The 15,875-nt window shown below is 39.7% G+C and overlaps 3 protein-coding genes across 9 annotated transcripts; 1 reads left to right on the top strand and 2 right to left on the bottom strand.

Annotated features, from left to right (window-relative positions):
- The first annotated feature begins 185 nt into the window (after positions 1-185).
- LOC113023703 (glutaryl-CoA dehydrogenase, mitochondrial-like) lies at positions 186-4,177 on the top strand. Its single transcript, XM_026169995.1, has 12 exons — positions 186-545; positions 859-965; positions 1,158-1,190; positions 1,274-1,414; positions 1,583-1,645; positions 1,767-1,937; positions 2,034-2,163; positions 2,673-2,889; positions 2,991-3,094; positions 3,216-3,341; positions 3,477-3,637; positions 3,829-4,177. The coding sequence occupies exons 2-12, from the start codon at positions 863-865 to the stop codon at positions 3,900-3,902; spliced, it is 1,323 nt and encodes a 440-aa protein (XP_026025780.1). The 5' UTR covers positions 186-545; positions 859-862; the 3' UTR covers positions 3,903-4,177.
- An 88-nt stretch (positions 4,178-4,265) lies between these two features.
- syce2 (synaptonemal complex central element protein 2) lies at positions 4,266-7,508 on the bottom strand. Of its 5 annotated transcripts, none has more exons than XM_026169998.1 (5): positions 7,401-7,508; positions 6,332-6,440; positions 5,434-5,513; positions 4,859-4,973; positions 4,266-4,747 (listed from the first exon to the last, which is right to left on the bottom strand). In XM_026169998.1, exons 1-5 carry the CDS (start codon positions 7,409-7,411, stop codon positions 4,565-4,567), a joined length of 498 nt encoding a protein of 165 aa, XP_026025783.1. In that variant the 5' UTR covers positions 7,412-7,508; the 3' UTR covers positions 4,266-4,564. The 5 variants fall into 5 exon arrangements, with proteins under 5 accessions (XP_026025783.1, XP_026025784.1, XP_026025781.1 ...); XM_026169999.1 differs by lacking the exon at positions 7,401-7,508 and adding an exon at positions 7,208-7,362; XM_026169996.1 differs by lacking the exon at positions 7,401-7,508 and adding an exon at positions 6,769-6,931.
- Positions 7,509-13,426: 5,918 nt separating this feature from the next.
- Positions 13,427-15,866, bottom strand: acp5a (acid phosphatase 5a, tartrate resistant). 3 transcript variants are annotated; one of them, XM_026169992.1, is made up of 6 exons: positions 15,402-15,866; positions 14,813-14,903; positions 14,538-14,737; positions 14,322-14,446; positions 13,881-14,226; positions 13,427-13,788 (listed from the first exon to the last, which is right to left on the bottom strand). In XM_026169992.1, the coding sequence occupies exons 2-6, from the start codon at positions 14,901-14,903 to the stop codon at positions 13,549-13,551; spliced, it is 1,002 nt and encodes a 333-aa protein (XP_026025777.1). In that variant the 5' UTR covers positions 15,402-15,866; the 3' UTR covers positions 13,427-13,548. The 3 variants fall into 3 exon arrangements, with proteins under 3 accessions (XP_026025777.1, XP_026025776.1, XP_026025775.1); XM_026169991.1 differs by lacking the exon at positions 15,402-15,866 and adding an exon at positions 15,053-15,201; XM_026169990.1 differs by lacking the exon at positions 15,402-15,866 and having other exon boundaries at positions 14,813-15,000.
- Between the last annotated feature and the right edge of the window lie 9 nt (positions 15,867-15,875).

Below are 15,875 nucleotides of genomic sequence, written 5' to 3'. Positions count from 1 at the left end.
CTTTATATTACCCAAACTTAAAAGTTACAGTGTAACCTACATATGTGCTTCTTGTCACTTGTAAAACTTCAGTGCAGGGTCAACATTCTGCACATGGCTCATTTTACCGGCCAATGAGCTCGAAGGCTGGGCCAACACCTTCCACACCCCTAACTCATCCATCCACACACGCCATTTTGAGTGCGTAAATATGTGCCAAATTCAGTCCGCAGACCTGCTGAAACTTCGCACACTTGTGTAAAAATAGCGCAGGAGCAGCCTCGAACACCTCCAATATTCAAACTTCCCGCACTTATCTTATAAAAATCTGTTACAAGCGCAAAAGGCTCTTCAAAGTCCGTTGCGTGACGTTCACGAGTTGCACTACTTTTACTGTCATGCGCTGGCTCAGTGTTTTGCCTCATCTATCATGGCGGAAAAGTCTTCCCGTCTTACACTTTACGTAAACCTGTGACGTTTCTATTACTTAAGCAACTTTTCACAGCTCATATCGCCATCGAAAAGTCATCTTATAATCTGATCACCCACCTGAGAGGGGAAAAAAGGTAGGCTACTATAAAGTATTTTGTTTGGATATGTTGATCTTGATGTATTTGGCATGCTTTAAGGAGAAATGTGTGAAGCATTTTACACAGGTTATAAGGAAATGTCTGATTAAACATTTTTAACATATTTGTTTAACCCAAATAAAAACTACACACCAAAGTTTGCCCCTTATATAATAAGATGATATAACAATACCCAAACACAAAAGTAACTTTGCTACAACTTGCACTCAGGTATTATTGCGTAATAACGCCTCAAACACTGTGAGGTGTACACTCTAATATGCATTTACTTTTATTTTGTGCCCTTTAGTAAAATGGCTCTCAGAAGTGCCTTCACACGTCTACTCTCCAACAGCCGTATGTCCGTGGCTGTCACTGCATCCAGAGCTCAGGGCACAGCGGTTGCAGCACAAAAAGGTACGACTGATATTTTAGATACACAGGAAGGTAGTGTAAAGTTTGGAATCACAGTCTATGGGTGTCTTGAGGTAGGAAATGCAATTTTTAGTTGTGATAAAAAAGAAAGCACACATAAGAGCTGGAAAAACATGAATATGTTTTCTATATTTGTCTCAGATGATCAACAACACTTTAAATTTACATCTTTAGGTGCTGAAGAAGCCAAAAAGCCAGCAAAGCCAGGTAAAGATTTGAAGTGAATCTTATGTTCTATTATAGTGATGTGATCATAGTGAATGTGTGTGTGTTAATGTTCTGGCGCTCAGCCAAGGTGGCATTCAACTGGCGGGATGCACTCAACCTGGAGGGTCAGCTGACGGAGGAAGAGATCATGATCCGGGACTCGTTTCGGGACTACTGCCAGGAAAAACTCATGCCGCGTGTCCTTATGGCCAACAGACATGAACGTGAGTTAAGCAGGATTAATATGTGTGGTTCAGGCTGTGCACACTGTGAATAATTCAGAAAAAAAAATCTGTTTCTGTCTTTAATCCGCCTTTACATTAAGGTGTGTAAAATGAATCTCATCTAAATATTTGTCATTTTCTTATTTTCTAACATGCGCCATGCTACAGATTTTCACCGTGAGATTGTCTCAGAGATGGGAGAGTTGGGAGTCCTAGGCCCGACTATTAAAGGTAAAACAAACAAAAAAAACTAATGCTCCCCCCTCCCTCCTTTTTTCCTGCTTTTTGTTATATTTCACTGATTACACTTAGTAGTTTTTTTAAGTTGTTTTTTTTCCCCTTTACACTGCAGGGTATGGTTGTGCAGGTACGAGTTATGTGGCATATGGTTTGATTGCCAGAGAGGTTGAGAGGGTGGACAGTGGATATCGGTCTGTAATGAGCGTCCAGTCTTCACTGGTCATGCACCCGATTAATGCGTACGGCACAGCAGCCCAGAAGGAGAAGTACCTGCCCCGGCTTGGTAAGTGCGACATTCTCTCCTCTTGTACTTGACATTTAAAATTTGCAAAGGGCTAAAATCCATCTGATTTCTGGTGTGTGTTTATTTGTTCTGCAGCTCGGGGAGAAATTGTAGGTTGCTTTGGTTTGACAGAACCAAATCATGGCAGTGATCCCAGCAGTATGGAGACTAAGGCCAAGTACAACCCATCGAGTGGTACCTTCACCATCAGCGGAGCTAAGACCTGGTAGATAGACACATATAGAACAAGATGTATTGGTTTGAAACTTGCATGGAGTAAAAATAAGACAATGGAGCAGAGACCTGTATAAGTTTATATAACTTGGAACTGTGTGGATCCCCATACTGCCCATATGGAAAAGAAATAGTAAAAACTTATATGTGATTACTCATGAAAGTGGCCACTTTCTCATTACTTTCATACATTGTTTTAGTAAGTATCCAAAACATACAAGTTTCATTATATAATTTTTCAAGGGATCTTATATCTGTTTTCACTCTTATATGCTTTTCATACAAGTTTCACACAAGACAGATACAAACTTTATAAGATTTATATATATCTTTTCCATATGGGTGAGGACACAATAGTTCTGCCATTTGATGACTAATCATATAGAAGTAAACATGTGTAATAATTTAGACATGCTGACAAAGCCTGTTGCTCTCTGTGAAACTAAATTACTTAAATATCTAAATAATCAAATACACTGATTTCCCCACATCTTTTCCTAGGATCACAAACTCTCCTGTGGCAGACATTGCAGTAGTCTGGGCGAAGTGTGAAGATGGGAGAGTGCGGGGTTTCATCTTGGAGCGTGGCATGAAGGGCTTTTCTACCCCCAAGATTGAGGGAAAATTTTCTCTTAGGGCGTCTGCCACTGGCATGATCCTGATGGATGAAGTAGAAGTTCCTGAGGAGAACCTGCTGCCCAATGTCTCTGGCCTCGGTGTAAGTTAATGTTTTATCTAATGAAGTTTGGCAAACTTAATTTTTACAGCTTGTATGAATATTAGTAGCTTAAATTTTTTGTTGTTTGTCTTTGTATACAGGGTCCTTTTGGTTGTCTGAACAATGCCCGGTATGGTATTGCCTGGGGAGCTCTGGGAGCAGCTGAATTCTGCTTTCACGCTGCTCGACAGTACACTCTGGACAGGTACACAACTGTGTTTGCAGACATTGCCCAAAAACGTGGCAAAACATAAAAATCCAGAGAAAAGAGATCCATGTTACCATTTCCCCCGCACATGGCTCATACCTTTGTATCCTCCAAACAGAATCCAATTTGGTGTGCCACTGGCCAGAAACCAGCTGATGCAGAAGAAAATGGCTGACATGCTAACAGAGATCACCATTGGGCTGCAGTCATGCCTGTACCTGGGAAGGCTTGTTGATGAGAAGAAGTGAGGGCTGTCTTTCACGTGTCACTGCCTGCTTTATTGTTTGCTGTTCTACTGCCCCTCCCCTGCAAACCCCCCCCCCCCCAAAAAAACAACTAAAGAAGGGTTTCTTTTGTTTTTTCTTCCTCATCTTAATAGGGCGGCACCGGAGATGATCTCCATGCTGAAGAGAAATAGCTGTGGCAAGGCACTGGATATTGCTAGACAGGCCAGAGACATGCTAGGAGGAAACGGCATCTCGGATGAGTACCACATCATCCGTCATGTTATGAACTTGGAGGCTGTCAATACATATGAGGGTAGGGAAAATTAAAAGTAATGAAAAGGCTTTTAAACTCAGCAGCAGTTACATATGTCCACCACTAGATGTCAGCAATGCACAGATTATTGACGGAACGTTTTTGGTTTACTTATTAAACTGTATTTGAGATATTTTTTGTATTTGAAAACAACTTATGACCTTTTTTCCATTTCACTACTTTCTTTATAGGAACCCATGATATTCATGCCTTGATCCTGGGCAGAGCGATTACTGGACTTCAGTCTTTCACTGTGGAAAACTAAATGATGTCAACTATCTTCTTCAAACTGACTTGAAGTGATGAAATTTGAAACTAATTTACCTCATATTAAGAGCAATTCATGGTGGGATACATCACAAACACCTCATCATATTCACATTTATAGCATACTGGGGGAGGCAATATATTATTGCCTTGTTAAAGTGAATATTAAAGGTCAACCTAACATAGCTTACGGTCCAACTGAGATATGATATTTATGATGACAATGCATGTAAATAAATGGCTTGAAATAAACAGGAAGATGTTTTAATTGAAGACCCTAAATAACGCGTCTCGAATTCTCAAATGTTTTCATGTCACATTGGTTGATTTCAATCTAAAGAATCGCACACTGGGATCACTGTAAAGACAACAGTTTATAACAATACATAAATGGTAAATCACAAGTAATTTAGAATATTTTGCTTGTTTGTTGTCATTTTATTTACTAAATCAACTTATGTTAAAACAAAAGAGAGAGAAAACAGTATTCAACTTTTCTTATCTTGGACTGAAGCCATCAATGTTAAGTAGAACTATTGTCCTATAAGCAACCAAAAGAAAGAGGAAGCAAAACACTGAACATTACACTGAATATATTTACTAATACTGAATAACTTAATGAGTTCACAATACGATTAACTTCAGATAGAAATTATAATCTCATGGCATGTCTCCTTCACGGAGACATGCCAGGGCTCTGTTGGCTTCCAGCAGCTCATGACTGAACTTTGTGCAGCTGTCCAGCACCTCCTGCAGCTCCTGCAGATTCACCTGCATCCTGTCACTGTTCTCTTCAAAGACCCTGTACATGTGCTCCTTCATCTGCATGCACAAATCTGTCACCTGATAGATGGAAAGGATCAGAACAGATCAGAGATGGTCAGAAGCTTTGTAGACATGACAGCCGAGCATCTGCTACTAGCTCCAGCTAGATGCATAAAATTAATTTTGTACCTTTTCTACCAACGTCTCCTGAAAGCTGTCTATCATTTTCTGGTTACTGATGCGGCTTTGGTTAATCTTTTCCACCAATTCCTGTGCCTTTCTGCTGATATCATCTGTCCTTGAGCTACAACAAATGTAGATTAGATTAGAATCCAATTCCTTATTGAAGTTAAGATTCCTATTTAATTAACATTTTCCCCACTTCCTTTACCTAACGATCTGTCCTCTATCCCCCATCACAGATTGGTTCTTTTAGCACATAAGTGAAATCCTGTCTTCCTGATAATTTAAGGGCTGCACTCTCTTTCACTCACTCTTTTTCATCACATTGGGCAGGAATTATTTTAGTTTAGTAACTTAATGTAACCAATAAATTCATAACTAGTGTAAATTGGAAACTTTGCTTATTTGCCAGACATAGCAGTCCATGGTTCTTCCACCCATTTAATTCACAATTGGATTAAATATACAGTAACTTAAACCTTTAAGTACAGAAGCACTTATTATTTGAGGAAAGATACAAGTGATCTTAAAGTAACGTTCCCAACATTACACAGCTGGGTGAGTAAAGATGACTGATCTACCTGCTATGGTGCTCTTGAATCTCAGTCACGCTCACACTTGAAGATTCCCCCCTTGATGAATCACAGTCTGTGTCTTCTGTCTGCCTCATCAAACATAATGAAACAAAGAAATTATTCTACTTTAATCAGCTGTATAAGAAACATTAATCATGGAGATCTAATGCTGCAGATGCTCTGAATTTCAGGAAGAACTGAAATTATAGTTTAACCTGTATAATCATCAATCACCCAAAGTAAAATCTCAGATTAATTAAGGCACTAGGCTACAGTACCTTCCTCCTTAGAGCTCAATTTGAGGGATGGACTACTACCGTTCAAAAGATATTCCAATGTTAAAGGAAAGAGCCGCCTGTAAAGTGCTAGTCTTAGGTGTTTATTAAGCAGTGGTGTGGTGATACTGGCCCCTCCTGGAATACACTGTATCCACAGAAACACTGGGGCACCTACACATTACACCTGCAGGAGCTGTTCATCCATGGAAACCCACACAAGAAGCTCCCAGTGAACAGTTTTTGTGCTGATATTAAAACCAGAGGAGGTTTGAACCTCTTACTGGGTCAAAACCATTACAAATTATGCCCTAAACCCTATTCTGCAACTTTACCTTGTAAATGGCTGATCCTAGATGCATCCACTTTGCAATAATAACACTTAACAGCTGATCACTGAATGTCTAGTAGGGAGGAAATTTTACAAACTGACTTGTTGCAACAGTAGCAAAGACCCATCCTTTCACAAATGAAGAAAGATTTCACGGCTAGGTGCTTGATATGACACACCTGTGGACCATTATTTATTTTCATATAGTGTTTTTAATCATAACTGCACATAATCTTTGTCACCTTATCTAAATATGCCAGTGTTGTTTTTATTCTTGTATTAAGAGAATACACATTACCATCCGTGAGACTTCACACCCTTTCTTGGGAGTGTACTGAAAATTTGATGGTAGGTCCTCAAAACCAAAATCCATTTGGGTCTTTTGACTCTGCAAAGCTAAATCTGAGCTGAACGGGGGGAAAACAATCACACCATTACAAAAAAGTTTAAAATACAGTCATTAGCAAAAGTATATAGCTAGTTAGGCTAGTCTGTAAAGCTAGCTTAGTTACAGGCATATTTGCGTCAAAAAGAACCCCTCTATATAACATACATATTACATTATTCAGTTGGTCATATACAGTAATAAACAAGGGCTATAACCTAGCTTTGGCCCAAAACTGCTACACAAATAATGCTTTACACTAGCTAACGGCTAACTACTACCTATTTAGGATTAAAGCTAGAGTCATAATCCGGCGGTTTTTCTACTAAAACCTATTCAGCCATACTTACTTGAACATTATTGTGTTAAAACCACAGAATGTATATATCATGTGTGTCTGCAATTAATGGTTAAACGGGGAGATGTTCCCAGATACCTCGAAAAGTTGGGAATAGTAAAGCAACAGTAAACCACACTCGACTCCAAACCCACCGACGTATGATTATAATTTTGTAGATATAAAAGCAAGGTTATCATAGTTAAACTAAATGAAACTACTGGTTAAGTTTTAGTTAACTGTAATAAATTAATAAAACAACAACCATCTGAATGATCCTAAAAACAAAAAATAGTCCAAGCGGCTTAATTTATGTATATACTTTATTTTTAGAATATCCTAATACAAGAAAAAGCAGCTTAGATACACATATTTATTGAAACTGAGACGTCTGGATACCTGAGAGTTAACCGACTTTAAAAATGGACGTATTTGTCATATTTCTTACATACCTTAATACCAGTAAATGTCTAAGCAGAAAACGCGATTCATCAGGTCAGGCAATATTTTTCTAGTCTTCTTTTGCCCAGATTTCAAGGTTTTATGTTTATGTGCATTCAGAGATGATGTGTTTTCACTTTTCTTCTGATATCAACAAGGTAGAGAAGAAGAGAGCCAGAGAACTGCCACTCACTGGATACTTACTTTTGGACCATCTATAAACTCTGTAGATGGGGAAATGTGAGGAAATTCAAATAGATCAGCAGTTTCTAACATTTTCAAACTTCTGCCTGGTGTTAGAGCCGTTTGATGTTTTTGGTGCTATTACAACTTGTCACCACAAGAGGGAGTAGTAACGCTACTTGCCACTGTCTCCACTCCCATTTAATCCAGGTTCAATGCTGCTCAGGTGTGATGTGTTAGGACAGAGGCAAACAGTTTTTTAACCATGTATCATGTAAATGAGCGTGTATCATCAAGTATGGTTATGTTAGATCCTTTTTGCATCATCTTAAAAAAATCAGAGCACCCAACTTCGGACGGGCAGATGACCTGCTCCACCTCCTGAGGCACAGCCATCCCACTGAACTTTAGCAGGTCACCTTGATCAGGTCACATACCTAAGTGCACTGAGAATTCAATAGTCTGAACTGATGTTATGTATATTTCTCATGTATGTAAATTGACTTTTATTTGGCTTAGAAGAAAAAGTTTGAACTAAAATTCACGTTATTTCTATCAGCTTCCAGAAATGGTGGTCTTCTTGCAGTAAGTGAGTGAGTTAAGCTTTTTCCTACAAGTGATATTTGGATGTGTTTTGCACTTTAACTGCAAAGTTTTTGCAGCTGCACTTGAAAACAACAGTTCTTTGCATATTACATTAGATTGACTGGTTGATGTTCCAATAATATGGCACCAACATGACCAAGACGAGCAACGCAGCTCATGAGCTCAAAAGAAGGCAAACATTAGGTAATGTTTAAGAAGACCCAGCTTTTTAAATTTAGACCTTTCCAGGTGATGACCCCATTAAGCTGGTTTAGATATTGCCAATAGTGTCTGAAGCTATCATGCAGACAACTTCCTGTTAAAAGGCTGTAGAAAGAAAACTCTTTTTTTATGTACTTTTTCACAAGACATAGGTTCATTTTTTTATATGTTGTATCTTTTTTTTTTTTTTCAAAAGAAAGGATGCAAGCTAGTAGTAATAGTGAAACACCTTTAGGAAGCTGGTTTGTCTGAGCTTTTCACTGGGATGCTCTTCATATGTGTGGATTTGTGGGAATGGGTTTAATAGTAAGTGAGTATTATAGCTGAGTAAGCACTTACAAGATAGTTGTGGATTAGGTGCTCTGTCATTCTGTGGGCTGGGATTGGGATGGGATGAGGAGTTGCTTGATCGCTGCTGTGATTTGGAGCTTAATCCCTCCCTTCATCTCTCTCTGTCTCTCTCTCTTGCTCTGCTGCTGATCATAGTCTGGATTATTTCAGAACAGAGATTGCAGCACGCAGGAGGCAGCACAGAGGCTGATATCCTGATTTTTTTTTTTTTTTGCTTTACTGGAGGATGAACTGATGATAACAACATGCATCATAATGCAAATTAAAGAATAAGCTGGGTAGAAATATGAGCTGGAGGGATCCACATGTGTTAAATCTGCAAGCAGCAAACACATGGTCTTGGCAGGTGGGTAAATTTACTCCTTGACTGGATTTGAAATGATAACAGATGTAGATTTTGACACTTTTCCTGTAAACTGTTGGGAGTGACGTCTCAGCAAGAAGGTAAATTATACATGCAATGGAATAACTGCTTCTCTGTGCTGGACGTGGAGGCTGCTAATCTGGGAATATGGACAGTTTTAACTACACAGAAGAAGGATTGCCATCATTTCAGTATTTGGTTTACAATGAGGAGCCTCTCTATAAGGAGTACAAGCCTCCTCCCAGAGATCTCATCCAGCTGCCCAAATCGGTCCTCTACCTTCTGATGGCCGCCCTGGTCGTGGTTGCTGTAGCTTACGCTATTGTGGGTCATCTCATCAAAGACCTCATGCTGGATATAACAGGTAATCTATTCTATCAGAGGTAGCTGCTCACTCCAATGATCTGAAATTTTTTTTATATACAAGACCATATTTTATTTTATTTTTTAAAATTGGAATAAAGTGATGTGCTGTGGTGTTTGCTAATGTGATGTAGTAGTTGGAGTAGTTTGTATTAATAGTCCAAACCTTAAATCCTTTCACCTTGGAGATCCCTGTACTGGGACCAGGCTGTATCCTTTTTAAAACACACCCGCTATTTTTAAAGGACTGCTAAACACAAGTGAAGAGACTGCAAACTACTATCACTAGAACAGAAACATTATGATTATGGTCATTACCAAAGTTTCAGGTTTGGTGGAGTTGCAGCTGAGGTTTTCTGACATCATTGTCAATGTGCAATGCAACCATGAACATGCTCTTTACTAGTTCGCCGTTTTATTTATTAGTTTATTTCTTAAAGAACCCGAGGTTACTCGATTTGCCTTTTACTGCTGTGCAGACTGAATTTTGGGTGTTTCAGAAGTAAATTATAGGACAGTAAAGGTCAATAATTTTGATCTTATCCCTGCTTTTTTATCCATCTACAGACTGTTTGCTGGGACCAATTGAAGAGGAGCTAACGAAAGATGGAGAGGTGGAGGGAGTCAGCCCTCACCACATGCCACCTGCCCTCACTCACTCCCACCCAAATGCCTTCCACGTGTGGGATCAAGACGACATCATCATCCCTATGACGCCCGAGCATGAGAGCCCGCTGCCCAGCCCTTTGATGACTGTCTCCCACTACATACCGTCCTTTTTCCCCAACTCCATCAGTCTGGGCAGCCCTTCTCACAGTCGACCAATCCCAAAGGAGAGCGATGCATGAAGAACACAAAGGATCTGAGACAGGATCTCAACCTTCTTCTGCTGAGCTTCTTTAGCTCCTTTTTGTCATGTCTGAAACACCTTTCCAAACCTGCCCTAGAGTCACCCTATCTGTCTGGAAATACACAAGTTGTATGACTCACAAGGCCAGTTTGCATGCATGGATTTCCTTCTCTTGGAGCAGCTGATGTGTATTCGACCAAGACGGGAACAGACTACTGCACATTTCCTGCAGTCCTGAGCTCACGTAGAGCCTGTGATACTTTGTTTAACAGCCTTCACTTGTTGTGGATTTGTGCCAAGTTAACGTCATGATTATACCTTTTTCTCCTGCCAGTTGTCATGTCATCCTAAACTGTCACTAAAGTCTGTAGCTAAGATATAAAGAACTTAATTTTGATCATTTAACCACATTTATAATTGTGAACAAAGGCAAAAGTTCAAACTTCAGTTAATATCATGTATTAAAGCTTTTATTAACAACTGTTAATAATATCACAAAGTTTATTCACAAAATTTAAATACCTAAAGAGAAATAATAATGAAAGCAGTGCACCTTGAAGGTGTTTGTGCTGAATTCATGTGGTGAATATTGGTGCTTAGTCTATTTGCTAACACAGACTTATTCCTATACTAAATATATTCTGAGCCTTAGGAGGATAGGCTGAACTCGCTAATTAATAGGGTGAAGTTGATTCGATTAGTGTGACCTCTTTAAGGTGACTGTGTGATGCTTTCTAAAGATGTGAAGGTTACTTCAAAAAATGGAAAATACAAAAACAGAACAAGAATCTCCACTTTGATATTGAGGTTAAGAAAAGCAACATCAACAAATAAAACAAGTTTTTATTTCTAAGAATTTATAATTGATTGTTATTTAAATTCTAAAAAAAATGTGTATATGTAATGAACATCTGTAGAAGGGATACTTTTTTTTTTTGCTTGTTGGGATTAAAAAAACATGGTTATACAACACCAAATGACAGATTTCAGGGGCCATTTTAAGCAGCATATTGGCCGGCAAAATCCGTGGAGATTAAAAGCACATGGAGGCTGTGACAACACACACACATATTTGCACGCTGTCAGCACTTTCACTCATAAAAACAGACCATGTTAATACGACGTTTGCCAGCAAAGGTGGAGTAATCTCCTTTTTAGGTACAGGCCTGGAGCTTAAAAGGAGAAAAATGACCAGAGTAACATATTTCAGGGGGAACGCTCATTGAGTTCACATTGCTCATTCCATCTGTGAAACCCGGAGGTCAGCATTCAGTGAGGGGTGGAGATTACGGAGAGAAGATTAGATGAGCGGCTTAGCCTTTAATACAGTGTCCCTTTATTACTTTTGAGCTGTGGAATTAGATAATCGGACAGCATCGGGCCATTCTCAGTGTATGAACTTCCAAATCTTGTGTGAGACGAATGACTGAAGATCTTCAATGGCTTCCGGGGAAGAGAGGGGTCAAGAGCAGAAGCAGGAAGTAAAGAGCCAGAGATTAATGGGGAGAGGAAATGATCGGATTTAAGTGACCCAGGATTGAGCTCTCTGAAAGGGTTTTGTGTGACAGGGGCACAGAGGGTTAAAATTTCTATGACTGCATTTTTAAACACTGCCTCTGATGTTTGCTTTTGCTTGAAAGGAAAACAAATGCACAAATGTGGAGCTGAGCATTGCAGATGTGCAGGTGCACAAACGCTTCTCAAGACAACTCAAACAGCTAATTGATGACACAACTTTTTTATTTCACTAAATACATAGATTAAAAAAAACTTTTTAAAACCTTTTTTTCCTTTTGTTTTAAATCAAATCAATGTTTTCCTTTTTCTTGTTATTAATCCCACATTTTGTGCTCTCTTCTATTTCAGTGGTGTCAGTGGCAACAAACCTAACTAACTAACTGAGCTAACTTTGTAGCAGCAGAGGGCGGATCAAGGACTTCATCTGTATGTTATTTTAACAGTTTTCTTAAAATTAGTTTTAAGAAGTCTAAGATGTATATTGGTCTCCTAAAGAAGATATTTGTGACTTAATCTGCTAAATTTTTGCCTTTTTAGTGCTTTTTTCCATTCATGCCAGTTCTGAAAATATGTATGATAGCCACTTAAAACCTGAATTTTAACTGCTGCTGATGTACTGCTAGAACATACAGGCATCCACTAGATGTGAAAGATCAGTAGACTGACTCACTTACAGGAACTTTAGAAACTGCCTAATCTTTAGTGTCTGACCTGACATGTACCTCAGTCAGGTTTTCTTTTGGTCTACAGTGGATTTAAATAAGTCAGGGTTAAGTGATCCTTGGCAGTCCTCTATCTTCAGGTGATGGCTTACCCTCAACTGACTTCTCATCAGCATTGACTCACTTGGTGATTCTTGCTCTCACTCTGATGATGCATGACACTAGTGGACTTTAACTCATCCCAATTGGATCAGGATAACACTCACCGGCCCTGTAATAGCCTCGGTGTAGTTAAGGCAAGGCCAAGCTTAAGGTAAAAATGTTTGTGGCATTACATCATGTAGAATAAATTATAGTTCTTGCCTGTTGTTGTTTCTGAAAGCGATGGGTAAACATATTTTGACAATGGAGAATAAAAATCAACGATTCTCATAATTTTATATGAAACAGATTTTAGTTTATGAATTTTTTTAATATATATCAGCAGACGAAGGTAGAAAGAATAAAAACCAGCCTGTTGTCAGTCTCTGCGTCCTTCCCAGGTTAACTTTGACTGGCTGGCTGAATTTATTCAGATCACTGCAAATCTGCTGTCGTCGAGCCTGATCCTCTGCTGGCAGGCCAGGTGGTTCTCTCTCACAGACAAAAGAGCTCTCCCTGTGAAAGTCTTGACCTCTCCTGTCCTTCAGCAATAGCCAGCCTCATCAGTATTAAATCTCCTGATGTGATGAAGTGCTGTTTCTGGCACACATGTAACACAAGAATAGATCAACTCTAAATTCGTCACAATATGTCTTTTATTTGCAAAAAAAAAGTGCCTTTCTTTTGATGCATACCTCACCAATGCATTGATATTAACAGTCAGTTATATCAGAACTGGTAATAAAACGTGTACATTTCTTAAGTCTTTGGATTGAATAAGACTTGACAGGTTTCAGAAATCAGTGTAAGCCCCCAAATCATTCAATGCTTTCTCTAATTTCTCATTTGTTTTGAAAGACATAAATTCAGATGCACTTGCAGAGTAAGAAATTCAAGCACCACAGCCACATTTTCAAAAGTTCAGGACAGATGACAAAGGCACTATTTATTTTACAGTAGCATAAAGTCACATTTAAAACCAGATGATTCTTTTAAAAATGCTTTGAAATTAATGCCAAAGATTTAAAAAAAAAATAAGAGATCAAGACTCATTACTTGATTTCACACTTACGCTGCAGATTACACCGTATATAACTGTTCCTGCTCATCAGTCTATTCAAGATCTCTTTGCGAGAGAACTGTGCGATAGAGAGAAGTGCCTTTCGCCTGGTAGAAAGTCACGGTCATCTTGTTCTTTGTCACTTCTGCATGGATGAATCCTCCCAGTGTTGAAGCCTTGCCGGTGAAAAACTTAAGAGAATCTTTGGGAACATGGTGCCAGTGACGGGTGTCAGGATCCAGGAAGTTTCCAGCACCGCTCACCACATAGCCTATGTTAGACTCTTCGAGGTACTGTGGGAAAAAGAAGAGGAAAATTCATTGTAGCTCTAAGAGTAGCTATGCAGATTTATATCAAATGTTAAACATACTCTTCCCGAACCAACCTGCAGGTTGTGGTCATGGCCGCAGAGGTAAGCAGTGGCCTTGTATTTGATGAGCAGTGGACGGAGGCTTTGCACCAGACACTTTGTGGGGCCGTGCTCGGACACAGACCAAACAGGGTAGTGGCCTGCCACCAACAGGAAGTCTGCCTTGGACAGAGCCAGTCTCTCTTGCAGCCAAGCCAGCTGGCGATTGGCATCCAATTCATTCAGGGGTCCACTTGGCTTCTTGTCCGAATTGTCGTCAGAGTTACCACAAAGCATCACAGTGTCAAGCATGATGATGGTCAGAGTCTTCCCCGTGTTGGGAATGCGGAAGTTCAGCTCATAGTAGTACGAGGGGAATTTCCTATCAAAGGTAATGAAGAGGCATCAAAATTTAACTGAGTATTTCCTAAAAGCTTAAAACTTTAAGATGTCCGAACTTTATATTCTGCCCCTTACCATCTGTTAGATCTGCTGCTGTAGTCGATCTGGGCTTTGACATTCCCTGCGTGGTCGTGATTGCCAGCGATCACATACCAAGGGACTTGGAGGGACTTTGCAGTGTACACAGATTCAAAAGTTTCCTGATAAGAAGAAGGAAAACATAGTTACTGCTTTCAACACACAGTTTTAAAATACAGTGTTGTTTTTTCACGCCACATTTATTCTACTCACCTTAAACCGAGGAGAATCCACAGTGTTCACACCTTTGTAGTAGAAGTTATCGCCCAGAGCAAGAACAAAATCAGCTCCCATCTGGTCTGCTATTTTGCTCATTTCTTGAGCTGTGGCCTTCTGCACAGCAGTGATGTAGGGGGGATAAGGCACACCACCCCAGTCGCCCACTGCCAGAAACTTAATGGAGGTTCTGTTGCCTGTAAGAGGAAAAGAATATTAGTACTTCTGATTGGAAAGTAAGCTTATGAAAGTCAGTGTGGCGTAATACTCACTGCGACTTTCCTCCAGGTTTTGGAAGGCAGTTGGATAGCAGTAGGCCACGGGGATGGCAGCAATCAAGATGGATAAAATAGTGACTGCCATCTTCAAAGACAAACAAAGCATTGGAATTTAAGTTAACGGCAAATTTAAACTCGGCTCAGTCACAAGATGTGACACCACAGAAATGAAAGTCAGCACCTGCAAAAGCAACAAAGCAGAAGCAAAATGAAACAACCAAAACCACAACCTACCATGTGACGCTAAGCTTCGCGCTCTCTCTCTCTCTGCCTCCCACTACGCTAAAGAACAAGTCCCTCAGTTATGCTTTTTTTTTTTGTCCTAAAGGTGACTTGTGATTGGCTGCAGCCTAAAGCTGACATGCCTCAGCTGGAGTAAATAGAAACCAATCAAAGAAACCGTGTGTGTGTGAGGCAAAGGTCAAACGTCTACATAATTAAACAGATAAAAAGACCCTCAACAGAGACGCCACAACAACAGTGTGAAGTGCTGCCTGATTGATGAGGGGGGGAAACAGCTTTTCATGTGTAAAGAATAGGTGTCAATATGCAGAGATAATGTCGTCAAAGACAAAACACTCACGGCTGATGGGATCTGTTGGGACACTCTCCACCCTCAGAGTGATCGTCGTTCCCCCCTCGCCTTTTATCAGCAGTCCTGGAGGAGAGGATGTAGGAGGACCAGCCCCGGGACACGCTGGAGAGGCATGATCATTGCTCAGACACTGACTAGAAGGTCATAAGGGCACACATGTGATCTATTGTGGTTAATATAGCTGGTGTCCAGACATGTTTTCCACTTCAATATTATTCACTGATTTTCCTGTTTAGCTTGTTTTCTTTCCATCTTTTGCTTCCTGCTTTTTGAATAACTTCAAAATAACACGTAAAACACTAAGTTCAGTAAAATAATGGGTCAAATTGCTGAATATAGTCTTGCAGCATTAAACATGAACCAAAGAAAGTTGATTCTTTTCGTCTGGACGTTGCATTTTCACTGGTTGAAATCTTTGATCACCCATTCAAATGACTTCAGTTTCAGCTGACTGCAGCTTTC

Source organism: Astatotilapia calliptera, chromosome 6 (assembly GCF_900246225.1).
Source record: "Astatotilapia calliptera chromosome 6, fAstCal1.2, whole genome shotgun sequence".
NCBI lineage: Eukaryota > Metazoa > Chordata > Actinopteri > Cichliformes > Cichlidae > Astatotilapia > Astatotilapia calliptera.
The sequence above is the reverse complement of the archived record's forward strand: the minus strand, read 5'-3'. Positions and strand labels throughout refer to the sequence as shown.